This window comes from Rhinolophus ferrumequinum, chromosome 21, assembly GCF_004115265.2.
Source record: "Rhinolophus ferrumequinum isolate MPI-CBG mRhiFer1 chromosome 21, mRhiFer1_v1.p, whole genome shotgun sequence".
Classification (NCBI taxonomy): domain Eukaryota; kingdom Metazoa; phylum Chordata; class Mammalia; order Chiroptera; family Rhinolophidae; genus Rhinolophus; species Rhinolophus ferrumequinum.
The window spans coordinates 48,735,234-48,750,529 of record NC_046304.1 but is presented as its reverse complement, the minus strand read 5'-3'; the positions used below and the strand labels follow the sequence as shown (position 1 = coordinate 48,750,529).

The 15,296-nt window shown below is 48.4% G+C and overlaps 1 protein-coding gene across 3 annotated transcripts; it reads right to left on the bottom strand.

Moving 5' to 3' along the window:
- Positions 1–518: 518 nt before the first annotated feature.
- COG1 (component of oligomeric golgi complex 1) lies at positions 519–14,728 on the bottom strand. Of its 3 annotated transcripts, XM_033091784.1 has the most exons (15): positions 14,373–14,728; positions 8,423–8,664; positions 8,095–8,276; positions 7,782–7,952; positions 7,265–7,421; positions 6,505–6,715; positions 5,307–6,098; positions 4,602–4,748; positions 3,985–4,146; positions 3,035–3,162; positions 2,441–2,549; positions 1,910–2,019; positions 1,757–1,832; positions 1,259–1,293; positions 578–709 (listed from the first exon to the last, which is right to left on the bottom strand). In XM_033091784.1, the coding sequence occupies exons 1-14, from the start codon at positions 14,685–14,687 to the stop codon at positions 1,279–1,281; spliced, it is 2,817 nt and encodes a 938-aa protein (XP_032947675.1). In that variant the 5' UTR covers positions 14,688–14,728; the 3' UTR covers positions 578–709; positions 1,259–1,278. The 3 variants fall into 3 exon arrangements, with proteins under 3 accessions (XP_032947673.1, XP_032947674.1, XP_032947675.1); XM_033091782.1 differs by lacking the exon at positions 1,259–1,293 and having other exon boundaries at positions 519–709; XM_033091783.1 differs by having other exon boundaries at positions 567–1,293.
- Positions 14,729–15,296: the final 568 nt, after the last annotated feature.

The following is a 15,296-nucleotide window of genomic DNA, read 5'->3' as shown; positions in this document are numbered from 1 at the left end:
CTTAATCGCCATACTACCTCTTAGTATGTAGATGTCCTGTGGAAAGTACTCTCCTTTGTACCAGGAGCACAATCCGATCCACGTGAGACTGTAAGGGAAGCACCCTCCCTAATAACTGTCCCCCTCTTTATTATATATTTGTATTTCCAGAGAGAACGTCTCTCAGACTCTTGTATACCCAGATAACTTCTGTTACCATTATTCCTCCAGAGCCTACATCTCACTTAGTAGAAAACATCATACAGTTCCGACAGTCAAGAAATATGTAACGACTTTTTGTCTTACAAACTTGTTCTATCAGCAGCTTTCTGATCTCATTGTAGTATCGAGAATTAAGGTGTTGTTGAATGTTGACAAAGTATAAGGTACCTGAACTGAGGTCTAACGTCACAAGAATTGTGAGACAAGGATTTACCTTATGCTTCATGTAACCCCTAGCAGTAACCAGGGGGCCACATTCCACCTTTGAAACTGGAAAGACTGGTGTGGCTTAGAAACAAACGAGCAGAGGCACCTTCAGGAGAAATGATGCAATAGTATTTATTTAGAGAGAGGTGGGTATGTTCCCAGGTTATTTAGTCATACCAGAGAGCCAACCAAGTTTGAATAACGAAGGTGTCGATGAGTCGTCTTCCTCACTGACAAGCTGTCTGAATAAGGAACCAGGATGCACCGGGTCATCTGCTCGGGAGAGTGCCGGAGGGCCAACCTGCCATTGCACGGAGAGGAAAGTGCCTTAGAGTCTACCCAGGTCCTCTTGCCTGCTGACCCCCTCCACTCCCCTCAGTCTACACAGCACACAAGCAGATCTGAGAAGCATGGATAGCTCTAGTGAAGGGATGTGAAAAGGACATGGGGACAGAGCTAAAGTTTGAAGAGGGGAACTACTGTAGGAAAAGGGTAAACATACACACTTCCTTTCCATGGTTTGTTCCTCTACGGATAGAATTTAAAGGTCAATTATCTGAAGTAGAAATTTAGAATTGTGGGGGGAAAGTTACAGCACCGGCCCATGCTTGTCAAGCGGATGGTTTGTGCAAGAATTTTTTTTTTTTTTACTACCACCATCTCCCAAGTTTTAAAACCAGATTTTTGACTAGGATTTTGGATCTTAATGGGTTTGATGGCAGGGAATATGGAAAGGATTCATTGACAATATTTTGTCTAACAACAAAGCAAACAACAACTAAATGCTGTAAGAAGACAAGCTGTTTTTTAGCTCTCACACACACATGTACACAACACAATGCAGAAATACCCAGGAGGACTCCTGCAGGCTTAATGGATGGCAGCCTACTGAGACAAAACATGTATTAACAAGAAAATGGAAAACTCGAGAAGGCCAATTTCCTTTTATTTACCATCCAAGTAAAAGAAATGGAAGGTGAAACCACCCAAAGAAGTCACTTTTTCCCCCCATAAATATAATGGTAGTGCTGGGTTAGCAGTTCACTCTCTCACCCTACTAAAACCAAGAAATAACCTCCATCCTGTCCTGCATATTTTCTATAGCTTTGGCAGCTCGAGATACAGTTTGTTATGAGGCTACTTGACAGTGTAAATGGGCGTCTTAAAACTTCTTTCAGCTCAAGCTAGTAAAACCTTGTACTTCTATATTGCGCCACCATTAAAAGCAGCATTAGTGCACTTTGTCCTTCAGTTCTTTATTGGTGATTTAAAGGGGAGCTGACTGGGTGGTGTGGTGGGAGATGGGGACAGGAGCAGTAGGGATGAACCGCTTGCTTTCTGCACTAACCTGGGCTTTTGATTCGATGCTTCTGGTTGATCTGGCCTTTCGAGTGCTTGTCATGCTCAGTGGAAGAAGTCCGAACCTCCAAGACAAGATGAAAGAATTTCAGCAGCGTGAACAGGAAGCTGTGTGGCCCGCCGCAAGCCTTCGGCTCATTACCTGATCTGACTCGATGCCAGGGGCAGTATGTTATGGGGTTCCTGGGAGTTGAATGTACTGCTCCTGGGGGTGAATTGATTCTCTGTACCGGTAACCAATCCAAACAGAACCTGACGGACAAGAAAGGGGGCAGATAATGTGCGGGCTTTTTCTTGTGCAGTTAACAGAAAATCACTTGTTAGTCATCGATCACTACTTTGTTTCTAACCATCCTTTTGAGGAATGTTCTTTTGAGTGTGTTAATGCTTCAAAATTACTGTTCTCACTGCCCACAGGTTGCAATCTGAGAGTCACATGCCTCTTACTCCTCTGAGGCCTTGGTAAAACCCTAATCCTTATCTACAACTGAAGGGGTCACATCCTGGTTGCCTGAGTGGTGAGATTTTACTTAATCCTCTTTCAGTCTTTAAACTCAGCTATTTGTGTCTTACCGGCTCCCAACACTACCTCCTGGAGCGCTAAGTGCTGGAGCAGGTTTCGTTTGTAACCTGAGTGTGGTGCTTCATTCACACTGATCCGTTCTTTACTTACAGAAGTTCGCTGCACCAAGCGATTAAGGTTGCTGTTGAGATGTGGTGTGAAAACATCCAGGTCGAATGGGTCAATGAGTGCTTCCAAGTCATCAGTCACTTTCTCAATTCTGAAAAAAGGATTAGGATGATGATTCTCTGCACTTTTTAAAGACAAAAACCAATCTTATGGTATTTTAATGCCATGGAAATCCTGGAATGGGATTTATTCCGCTTAACTGCTGATTTCGTGCTACGTGTCACTGATCTTTGTGCTTTAGTCATTTCTGAGAGTTTTAACCTTGTGAAGTCTAAGTCAAGTCCGTTCTTCCATGGTGTTTTTAGGGAGGGCCCTCCAGGCTCAAATTAGAGCCAACAGTTGGTAGGCTGACCATAAGAAAGGGGAATGAGATTCCACCTACTGCATTTGACCATGGAATTTATCCAGCAGGTGGTTATTGTTGATCTTGCTGGTAATATGAGCACTTACTGTTTAAAACAAATACAGCTAATGTGCAATAAGAGGCAGACTGTTTGGTGGTGCCCCAGAAAAGGGGCTGTTTGCATTAGGTAGAGGCTGCAGGCTGCACTGGGAGAGCCCCAGAGAAGGGGATACCTGGAGTCCTGTTTGCTGCGGCCACTTTTCACCTCTTCACCCCTGGTTGTCAGAACAATGTTGAGATAACGCAGATCATAAAGCAGCTGCAGTGCCCGATTCTGGGTCATTGGAAATGCACCTTCTTTCTGCAAATCAATTCCCCAGCCACACCCATTAATAGAGATGACGTGTTACATGAGCATAATAAACAGCTTCAAGTCTTGGTTGAGTTACAGCTTGTTATTTCAGAAGCAGAAGCTTATTATACTCACGTGGCCAGTTTAATCTCACAACAACACAAACAGGTTATGTTAGAAACGTGGTCTTAAAACGAAAAAACCTCACAGCAAGGAGGAGACCCAGCCCTTAAAAATGGCCTCAGGCCCATAGATAGTCATTTTAAAGGCAAAAAAGCTCCTTGCATGAAAGGAGCGCAGGAGAGAAGAGTTCCCTGAATTCTTTCCCAAATCAGAAGGTGGTCCTGTCTTAAAAGTGTTACTGATGAAATGGGAATATACAGCAAGTGCAGGAGGCGTCACAGAAGGTGAGGGGACTGGACAGCTGGGAGACAGGAACTCCCTTAAATGAGTCTGTGGGCCTTGTGTGCCATATGCTGTGCTTTGTAATCCTTCCAACCTCCTCAAGTGTGCCCAGCACTTGATCCAAGTGACCACATTTGATCCTCAGGAAACGGGTTCATGATTTGCCCTGAGCCCTCAGTGAGCATGTGGCCGTACTGCGCTGGGAAGCGGGTCTTTGTCACTGAAGCTTTCATCCTCCCCTGCACTGACCTGCAGTGAAGACCTGCTTGACCTGACAATGGGTGTAACGACGCCAGCAGAGCTAGAAGGACCACTGCCAGAGGCCCGGGCTCAGAGACCCTTAACTCCAAATCTTAACGCACGCTGCTCACACCCAAGAAAAAGCTAAGGTTGTATTTGGGTTTTTAATGGAAAACAAACACCTACCTTCATCTGTTTTTCTTCTGAAAGCTTCTCATAGGCAGCTACTACTTGAACCATACAGCTTTTCAGCATCTCCTGCAGTGTCACCTTTGGCAAGGCATGGCCTCCAACTCGATTAATTTCCTGGCACAAGCTAAACAGGAAGGACTGTACATACCAGGACGGCTAAAAGAACAAAGCGGTGTTGACTCGCCAAGTTGCACCAATTAAATGAGACGCCGCAGTAAACATGGATCCATTTATCCCTACTAGGCGTACACGCCAGGTCCTGGATCTCCAGTCAGCTCCTTACAGCAGACCAGTTGGCAGATACGAGTGACATTTGCTGTCATTTCCTCTGGGGTCAAGGGTTAACCCGGTGGGTGGCACAGTGTTTGATGTTGCTGTTTTCCCTTTAGGGTAAGTGATTCTCTAATTAGCACAGAGCCCGTTCAAAAGGAAAGAATCATTCACTGACTTCTCAAACGGGCTGCTATTTTACTTGGCCCTACGTCCACTTTGTCCCCAGTGGAAAGTTATAAATACTACTTGTAGCTCTTCCTCAGAAGCTGTCTGTTGAATGATTTTCTAAGCTCTTTTTCCTTTTCCAGCCCGCAACTCTGACGGTGGCACTGGCTTACCTGTATAGGGAGTCGGATCTTGGACGTGACGCTGCTGCCAGACTCTGCTTCCTCCTGAATTTCTATTTCATCCCAGCTGGTGGCTGTGGCCAGGATTGAGCCGGCATCATCTAAAAGTAATGACTGGGCGAATCCATGAGCTAAAACCTGGTAAAAAAAAAAAGGCAAATAGCCATAAAGGCCACTCAGATCCTGTAGAATTTGTTTCAAGTTTGTTTCAATATACTGGAGTAACCTTGAAAGAAGCCAGCTTCCACTGCTTAAGTCACGTGGGATGGTGAGTGGCATACATCCCTCTTCTTCTGGCTACTAAAATCAGCAGTGGGAATTTTGTTGCTAATTACTCTGAAAATATCAGGGGCCACCTCTTAAAATACCAGTGGAGACTATAGGGAATATGATGTTTAGGTTGAAGAGCAGGAAATATAGACCCATCTCTAGCTGAGAAAGTCTTTCATTCTCATCAGATGGAAGGCAAAAAATCCAGGATTTCTGCCTTTAAAATCCAGGCTATAAATGAATGGAAAACTTGACATTTGAGCTATGTGGCAGAGATCAGTGAAAGTAATGAGAATCAAAATGAGATTGTTATTCCCTTACTATTAAAAGACCTTATCGAGGTTGGCAAGACCGGACTATGATAAAAGGGAGACCAAAGGAGGATGACCCGGTGAGCACAGGAAGTCCACAGTCACTGTTACTCACTTTCACAACTGCTGAGCTCCAGACCCGGTAGCCCATCACACTCTGCTGGAGGAGGAGTTCCTTAACTTCCTGCCACTGGGCCTGCATAGGAAGGACTTCCTGAGCTTTCCCCTTTCCCTGTTTTTTCAGAGCCCTGGAATCCCTCGCTGGTTTCTCAGAGCTCCCTGATTTTCCCAAGATGCACTGCTTCAGGTGAGGACACAGTTCGGCCAGTGACTGGCAGAGTCTGGCCATGAAAAGGACCGTATGCAGCTTGCCACCGTCGAGGGCATCCTGTTGCCCTTGCACAACTTCCTCGATGCTTTGCAGCTCTGCCCGGATGCAGTCTGTGATGTGCTTGATGCAGGCCACGGAGTGAGTGCGCAGCATTTCCTGCACAGTCCCGGCGTCTGCGTATCGGTCAAACGCACAGTTCTTGGCTTGCATGGGGGTGACGTCCTTGGACAGAGACGTGTCACCAGAAGGAAGGTAAGTCAGGAGGTCATCCAGTTTCACCTTCAGTTTAGAATCTAGGGCAGAACAGAAGTTCTGGACACAGGGGCTAACAGCTTGAGCTTTCATGGAGAGCCCACTGCCAGCAAAGTGACCCCGGTTGGCCACGCTGACCCAGGCGGCATCGGCAGGCAGGTCATTAGCACTCTCGGACCAGAGGAACAGAGACATGTTATGGTCAAAGTGGATGTGCTTGTTTGCAGCGGAGTTGCTGGTGGTGCTTCCCAGTTCCTGCAGGGCTGACACGAGGAGCTCTTTGGAACTAGTGGAGATGGAGTCAAAGCCCTCTTTTGTCAGAGTCTGAAAGAGAATGAGAAAAGCGTTCTAATCACCGCTGCTTTCAGGACATCACAAAACAAGAGCACTGAGTGGCAGTCTATCCCAGCGTTCAGAATGTTCTCCACCAGGCTCAGGAAAATGACATGGTGTTGGCAGAGAACGGAGTCATCACTGATGAACATGGACACGTTCCCGACCAACTGACAGACGCCTGGTCTCTCTTTTAGTACCAGAATCCGGATCTCTGGTCATTTCTATGGTTCATTTATCCAAAAGACCCAGCCCTGGAAGCCATTCTATGGGATTCCGTAGTATAAGTCAGCAGGGAAACAATACACTTAGGATGTGACAGGAGTCAACCCAGACGGTCACAAGATCACACCAGGATTGGCTGTGAAACAGATGGACCCATGACTTCCCATCTTACCTGTAATCGGTCAAGGAACAGTTGCTGCATCAAATCCTCCCAGAACAAGAGTGGCTTCTCCAGGAGTCGGCGACACACCACATCCCAGCTGTGACTGGTGGACTTGTTGGTAAGTAATTCCCACATGGCGTCCCGGATCCCCGCGAGCCCTTTCATGCTCTTCACGTACATAAGCAGGTTGGTGATCCCGTTTTTAATGTCTTCATTACACCTGCAACAAAATCGTTTTCCTTGGGCCTCATTAGATTTGTGGTTTCACACCTTAACTAAGAAAAACAGCAGGATTTCATTTGAAAACTTCTTACCTGGGTCCCAATATATAAACGTATTTATCTCAGAGCATTTAAAGGGATGTATAAACACAGCATATCTGGCTGGACGGAGCGGGTAGAGCCTGCAGCCCTTTACCAGGCCTACCCTTGCTGCTTTGAGGTATCTAGAAGGAAGTCGAGAGCCCCGTAGAATGGCTTCAAAATCAATGCACTAAATAAAAATTTAGGAGTGGCAGAACTCTTACATAAAGAGAATTTACAATTCTCTATATAATATTTTGAAAGACAAATTCCTTCTTGGTTCTCCCACAGTGGGGGCTAATCTGCCAGGAAGGCAGTGAGTGAGCGGCTGGTACAACCTATCGGGCAATACTCAGCATCATCCAGGAGATCAGGCTGGATCCCCATCCCTCACTGGCCTTTGTATGGCCACATACAAGGCTGCCTGGGTGGTTCCTGCCAGCCTTGGGAAAGCTCTGGCTACTTACATGTGGATCCATTTCTGCAGCGTGTCTTTCAGGTACTGCTGGCTGATGGGATGTGCAAGCGTCCGGAGAGCCGGCTGGAACTCGACAATGGATGCTGGTAGGTGTTTGAACCAGCTGCAAAGCTTCATCTCTTCTTGCAGAACACCAATGCCCTTTCCTAAAGGGAAGGCCAAGTGACAAGTAATTGGGGCTATCCTCTGAACAGCATCTTAAAAAATGGGCCGAGGAGGACTTTCCAAAAATCACCTAGTCTTCTCCGCTGAAGTCGGGGGAAAAGGAAAGTACAGACCGTGTCCAGGGCCTTCCTCATCAGGGATAGTAAACAGATACTTATGTGTGGATTTGAGTTCAATATCCGTCTGTACCACTAGACTGTGACCTCCACGAAGCTGGGGTCCGTATTGGTCCAGTTCATGCCGTATCCCCAGAGCCTACCATAGTAGCTGACAAATGTTAGATGCTCAGTCAACATCAGTTCAACGAACCAGAAACTAAAAAACGTTGGCTAACAGCTCACCGGTAGGATGCTGGCCTGTGATGGTCTCCAGAGTTGAGAAGAGCAAGCCACATGGCAGGGATGGATCTGGAAGCAGCCCTTCTGGTAAAGTGTAGAAAAGAGCATAAGCTTGGTTCAAAGTGGTGGCCAGCAACTCCACTAACGAGCAAATCTGAGCTTTGATACCAGCACCTATGAGAAGAAACCATCTTTGTAAACAATTTCCTTCAGTCAACTTAGGAACAGAAAATGCTCTGGAAGCTTCAGTCTCCCTCAGCTCATCCTTCTCCATTCCCATGTTTATGGGCAAAGTGTGGAAAGCAGCCACACCTACCATGGTGCGGCTGGTTGAGGAGTTTCTGAATAGCTGTCTTTCGGGCCAACAGGAAGTCTGTTAGGGCCTGGCGAGGAGAACTCTCTTCTAAGAGCATTATAGAGCAGAGGGCGTCCGCTACAGCTTGGTCAGACACGGCTTGGCCTTTGAGCAGCATCTTGCTTTCATGCAGAATGGCTGACCTAGAAAGATGATGACAAAGGTCAGCAGGGAATTTTTCACATCCTAGGAGAACCTTGGTGCATCAGGAAAGAAGATGCACTCCATAGAACTGGAGTGGGGAAGCGCCGCCCTCACCAGACATGCTCTTCATGCTGGATCTACTTACCGGAAGTGGCTGGCTGCTGCCACCTGCCGGATGAGTATGGGGAATCGGGAGAGGATGGGGCTGTATCGGGAGCTGGAAGAATCCAGCTGGAGCAGGCTGTGAAGGTGGCAGCACAGCAGGTAGAGCTGAGTGGCATGGAGATACTGAGAGGCCTCCATCGCGCTCCAGATCTTCTCAGGAACTTCTAACAGGAGCTTGATCTGGGCAGCCATGCTGTAGAACTTCTCCTGGGATGGCTGTGGCTGCAGGGAAACGCACAGAACTAAGTCAGAAGAACAAAACAAAAGCAAGGTCAGGTCCGGCAGGCTTGGGAAGAAATGCAGGGGCATTTTAGGGCACAAAGCTTTCAACAGCCCGATTTAATGCCGTTCAGCAAGGCATCCAAGTTGGGCGTAGTAGAAATACTGGAGTCAGGAGCGTGCTCCAGGCTCACTAGTTTTTCCTACCAGTTGTATGCACCTTTGCTCAGTCCCATGGAGAGGCAAACTGCATCTGAGCATGTCACAGTCTGCTTATTAGTGATCCTTGTGATGTCTCAATAGCATGGAGCCCCACGGAGCACCCCTCGAGGGAGCTCTCTCCTTCCTTTGTCTGACCTTCAACCTTCCTGCATTTCCTCTTGCTTCTCTGAGTACATTATGGGCTTCTCTGCCGGCTGTTCTTCACCAGCCCCTTCGCCTGGCTCAGTCCTCAAGCCTCCACTCCTCTCAGTCTGTCCTTACTGCAGGATTCTCTTCCCTCAAACATCACCTCTAAGCAGAACACTACTACCGTGTCTTTCTTAGTTCTCACCATTCCCCTGAATCCCAGTCGAGCCTTTGTTGTTTCACTGCCATCCCATAATCAGTGTATGTAAAACTAAATTCACCTCCCTAACAACAATCTTAGCCATTTGCCCTCCCTATTTATCTTAGCATATACCACCACTCTGCTCCTAAATTCCAGGAAATTCATGTCCTTTAAGTTTATGACCACTTCCATGGTTCTGACGCAGGTCATCATTATCTCATACTTAAATTAATCAAAAAATATTTCACTGTGCTGTGTTCATTCATTACTCACTCCAATCTAGCCTTTTCCTTTGCTGTCAAGTTAACCTTCAAAAGGCATTTGGATCATATCTGGGCTTGGTTCTAAAAGGCTCCTCAATACTCAGTATCAGCCTGGTGGTCAAGGTTTCCTGTCCTTCCACTACTTTCTTCCAGGGCTCCTTGAATCCATTGGTGTGTGTGTGTGTGTGTGTGTGTGTGTGTGTGCGTGCGTGTGCGTGTGTGTGTGTGTGTGTGTGTGTGTGTAGGGGGAGGTAAGAGTGGGGGTGGGGGAGGGGGTGATTACAGCTCCCAGGGACTGTGTGGCAGTACCTGGAGACATTTTTCATTATCACCATGTGATAATGCTGGCATCTAGTGCACAGAGCCAGGAATGCTTCTAAATACCCTCTGCACAGGGCAGGCCCTACGACACAGAATGACCCAGGCCCAAATGTCAACAGCACCAAGGTTGAGAAACCCTGCTTTAATCAGATTGACTACCTGTTTTTAATTGTCTTGACATATTTTAGACCCACATTCCAAATCTCATCTGTCCTTAAAGGCCCCTCTTTACTGAGCAGGAGGCAAGTCTGAAGTAACGTCCTTCAGAATCCTCACGGTAAGTACACACAATTCTTTTGGGAACCAGTCGCCATTATCAAAAGGTTTTCTAGTGCTGTTTGAAATGATTTCCGTTTTCCTTACCAGCTTTCCATGGATTTCATTCCTTGATTAGACTGTAAGCTCCGTCAGAGCAGAAATCGGGGCACTTTTATTTCTTTGTGCCTTGAAGAAGGCAAAGTTTTGTGGGTTTGACTGAGAATAGGTTAGATATAACAATTATACAAATAAATACATTTCTAAAATCAGGCATAGTACAAATTAGCTTTTCAATAAACCTTGAAGCATGCCTCACAGCAAAGGCTGGCCACATAAGGTGGGGACGTGGGGACGTGGGGACATGCACTAAATGCAGTTTGTAGAGGGATGAGGCCTCTCATTTCGAAAAGTCAGTTCCGTATTTCCTCCCTTCTGCAGTTCTATTGTGCGAGCCCAGCCTGCTGACCTGAATTCTTCTAAAATCCAGGTTGAATTAAAAAGTTCCAAAATGGAGCGAAATTGTACTTTTGCAATTTCTTCTTCCATGTTGCTGTAAGGTTCTTTTCCCAGCTTGTTAAAAACAAATTCCTTGTTTACCTTTCTCACCCTCTGTGCCCTTTCATACTGTCACCCCTCAGTCGATATTCTTTTTTTCTTTTCTTTTTTTAAAAGTTTATTAAAAATATAGCTAACATACAATATTATATTAGTTTCAGGTGTACACTATGATAGTTGTTTAACATTTATATACCTAAAGAAGTGATCACCATGATAAGTCCAGCAACCCATCTGACCCCATAGCACGCTGTCACAGTATTATTGACTATATTCCCTATGCTGTATATTGTATCTCTGTGACTCACTGTTTTATACCTGGAAATTTGGACCTCTTATTTCCCTTCACCTTTTCCCCCTTTTTAAATTTTTTAATTACAGTTGCCATTCAATGTTATTTTATATTAACTTCAGGTGTACAGCATAGTGGTTAGACATATATAATTTAAAAAGTGATCCTCCCCCCCGACTAGTCTAGTCCCCACCTGGCACTGTACATAGCTATTACCATATTATTGACTATATTCCCCATGCTTCACGTTACATCCCCATGACTATTTTGTAACTACCAATTTGTACTTCTTAATCCTTTCCCCTTTTTCACCTTGCCCCCCAATTCCCCTCCCATCTATCACCCCAACAAATCTCATACCCATCTGACACCCCACATAATTATAATATTATTGACTATATTCCTTATGCTATACCGTACACCCTCATGACTGCTGTGTAACAACCAATTTGTACTTCTTAATCCATTCTCCCTTTTCACCAACCCCCTTCCCATCTGGCAACAATCAAAATGTTCTCTGTATCTATGAGTTTGTTTCTGTTTTGTTTATTTATTTTGTTCTTTAACTTCCACATGTAAGCGACATCACACTGCATCTGTCTTTCATGGTCTGACACACTCCACTCAGCACAACACCCTCCAGGTCCATCCATCCCGCCACAGACGGCAAGAACCCGTCCCTTCCCTGGCCGAGCAATATTCCATTGTATGTATGTACCTCCTACTTTTTACCCATTCACCCATTGACGGACACCCCCGCTTCCACATCTTGGCCGTTGTAAACAATGCTGCAATGAACACACGAATGCACACGTCCCCTCGAAGTAGTGTTTTGGGTTTCTTCAGATAAATACCAGGTAGTGGGATTACTGGGTCCTTCTTTGCCTCTAACACTCATTGTAATACTGGTTTGGTGATGATGAACTCCTTTAGCTTTTTATCTGGGAAGCTCTTTATCTGTCCTTTGATTTTAAATGGTAGCCTTGCTGGGTAGAGTATCCTTGATTTTCATCATGTTGAATATTTTGTGCCAATCCCTTCTGGCCTGCAAAGTTTCTGCTGAGAAATCAGCAGACAGTCTTATTGGGGCTCCCTTGTAAGTTACTAGTTGCCTCTCTCGCTGTTTTTAGGATTCTTTGTTTTTAAGTTAACCTTTGCCATTTAAATTATAATGTGTCTTGGTGTTTGTTTCTAAGTATTAGGTAGATCTGCTATATCTCCCAGTCTTGGCTGGGGAGGCCTTACATAGTAGGTGCCCTGTGGGGCACTGGCACAGTCTCCCTGGTCACCTGCTCCAGGTGCTCCAGGAGTGTCCTTTGTGTGGGTTGTATGTGCCCTCCTGTTATAATTGAGACTTGATCACTATTGGCACATAGTAGATGGGATTTATCCTCAGGCTGGTTGGCTGTGGGGTTTGGCCACATCCACAGCTTATAAGCTGATGTGTGGGGAGCTTACGCCACTGAGTGGGATTCACCCCAGCAAGCTCTGGTGCCTGTTGAGACCGCCCTTTGTGTATGCCACTTGTGGGGCTAATTGGGTGGTGCTTTGCTGTGGTCTGAAGCCAAACTCCAAGTATGTAGGTTCTGGGGCCTCTGGGGAGGGGCTCTGATGCAGGCCCAGGTCACCCACTGCCTGTGACCTGCCGGGGACTTCCTGGTAGGAGTTACAAAGCAATCTGCGGTTGTTTACTGCCTGTGCTAAAGTTGAAGGTGCGTGTGAGAGGCCGCACTGTGTGCCGGGTTTGGGGTAGCTGTGCAAAAACCCAGGACTCCCGGAGGCCGGCTGCCACCTGCCGGTTCCCTTAAGATTCAGCCACTGATAAAGTCTCCTGAGAGTTGGGTGAGGCAGGGTCTCAGGGAGTCTGAAGAATGGGAAGAGCTGTGGTCCCCAGGTTAATGTAGATTCTGATTTGGTGCCAGTGCTGAGCCTGGAGCTACTCAGCAAAAGTCTTAATGCACACTGAGGCCAGTCCCCGCCAGCCTGGGGCCTGTGGACTCCAGTAGTTTTCTAAGAAAGAGTGCAATGTGGGCGGGGCCGGCTACTGCAGGGAAGTTGGGGAATTTGGGTGGGGAGGGGGTCCTAATTAGTCAGCAGGGTGGAGCAGTGGAGCTCACAGGCCAATCAGAGTCAGATTTGGCCAGAGGGGGAGGGCTCAACACAGGAAAGACGGAGCCTGCCTCGCAGCTGTAAGGGAGTAGGCCCCCTCACAGGGAAAATGGGGCGCTTGTCCTCCAGGCCTCCCCTCCACCCCAGGCCACACACCTCAGTCTCTCCGCCCCCAATCACTGTCTCTCCACTGGAGCCCAAGGTGAGTGCCTGCGAACGAGTGAATCTGTGCGTGGGCTGTTTAAGAGGACGTCTGGGTTTCCCGCAGCCTTCCATCCCACCCGATGGGTAAAACCCCCACCATTTTTGGGGGGCTCCTTTTCTTGGCACCAGTACACCGGGACGGGGAGGCTGGTGTGGTGTTTGTCGCTCTTCTGGGAGGAACCTCTGCAGAGGAAATTGAACTGGCAATTTTGTTGAGAGCTCGCGCTCTAACCAACTGAGCCATCTGGCCGCTCCTCCGGAAGCTCAGCGGCAGCTCGTTGTCTTCAATCTGGTTGTGGAGGGCGCAGCTCACTACCCCATGTGGGAATCGAACTCGCAACCCTGTTGTTCAGAGCTCGTGCTCTAACCAGCTGAGCCATCCAGCTGCCCCTAGTTGTAGTCTCAATGTGTTCAGGGAAGTAAGCAGACACAGTGTTTATCTGCTCTGCCATCTTGGTTCTCTCTCCCTAAGTCAACGTTCTTTAGAAACACAAAACGCTGCCCAATATTAGGATGTGTTTAGGGCTGCATCCTTCCACATCAGGTCTAATCATTAGTATTTGGGGGAACCAACGCTTAGGATAACCTGATTAGAAAAACCTTACTTCTTTGAAATGAAAATGTTCTATTAACACATGATGGCTTCATGGCTGGTAGTATCCTCCAACAAGGGGTAGAAGAAGGGCTATTTGGGATTGTGGAAGTTATTCTTGAGTGGGGTGGGGGTGGGAGGACGATTGGGATGAGGAATCAACGACTTTGGGGGCAACGTGTGAACAGAAAGGAAACAAATCTGTTCTAAGAATAACGTGAGCAAATGCAGTTGAACTGTCTTGGGAGGGAGACCCCTGGCGTTTTCATCCAACGTTAGGCGGAAGAGTCCAGTGAACCCCGGGGGGAGGTGAGGGGATCAAGGCCCGGAAGTCAGGGGAGGCTCCTGAAGGAACAGCCGAGCGACTTGGAGGATGGTCAGCAGCCCGTGAAAGGGCTGCTGGCGGTTTCCCCCGAGCAGAGGAACCCTAAAGCGGCGGCCGGCTCTTCCCAAATGCAGGTGAGGCTCCAGCAGGTGGGGGGTGGGGCTGACTCGAGGGCGTGGCAGGTTTGGGGGGGCGGGTTCCGCCGGGCGGGGCGGGGCGGGGACCTGGGGGTCAGGACTAACCTGTGGGTTCCGAGGCGGCCGGGACGCCGCCGAGCCCGCCTGGCGGAGACGCGAGCAGTACTGGTCAGTGGCCTTCACGGCGTCCACCAGCCCCTCGGCGCAGCGGCGCATCTGGCCGATGGTGTCGGCCGCCTCGATCAGATCGCGGTACCGCTCGCCCACCATCTGCCGCAGCTCCTCTTTTTTGTGCTCAATTTCGGCCCGAACTTGGCGTTCCAGCCCTCGGATCTCCTCCGCTCCGTGTGTCTCGAAAAGTGCCGCAGGATCGCGCAGATCCAGCCGCTTCAGCGCGGGGGAGGCGGCCGCTGCTGCCATGTTGGACCCGTCAGCGGCCCCACAGGCCACTTCCGCCCGGCGGCCCCGCCCGGCGGCCATCTTGGTTGGAGGCAGAAGTACTTCCGCCCCGCAGGGAGCCACGCTGGGCGGTGGGCGGAGCAGGCCTTGCGCGGCCTTTTTTTTAAAGAGACCACGTGGTTAGGTTCGATCGCTGGGGCTGCCAGTGTGTCTGCAGAGCCCGGCACCGTCGGGATCAGAAGCCCCGCCCAGGTCAGGTGGGACCCTTCCTGGTCGGAATTAAGCAGCCGACATCTGGTTGTAAAGCCTCCTGGGGATGCTAGTGTCCCTTCCTCGACCCATCGTGACCCCGCAGAGTGATCTCTTCCTTGCGATGACGCGATTGCACTCTTAACCGGTGTCCTTTCCCTCTGAATCCCGCAGCCGCCAGGTGTCCTGGGCGGGCCGGGAGCCGGGTGGACGCTCGCAGCCCGCCGCTGGTGCTGGACTGCGGCTGCGGTGCAACTGAGTCCTTAGCTCCCTTGCGCTACCTGCTGGCGCTTGGTGTGGAGCCTTCTGTGGCGTCTTTATTATTCGGAGTTTTCTGTGGTCCTTAACCGAATGCCGTGCTAGGAAAAGAGAAGTTTGAAT

Bases quoted from the DNA above. Each gene is read 5' to 3' on its own strand.
- COG1 (XM_033091782.1), bottom strand. From the start codon at position 14,687: ATGGCAGCAGCGGCCGCCTCCCCCGCGCTGAAGCGGCTGGATCTGCGC. The intron at 2,550-3,034 runs GTATCCCCTTCT...TCCTTTTTTCAG, and splicing joins CGCAGCAAACAGGACTCCAG to AATTGAGAAAGTGACTGATG. The intron at 2,020-2,440 runs GTAAGTAAAGAA...CTTGTCCGTCAG, and splicing joins GCTTGGTGCAGCGAACTTCT to GTTCTGTTTGGATTGGTTAC.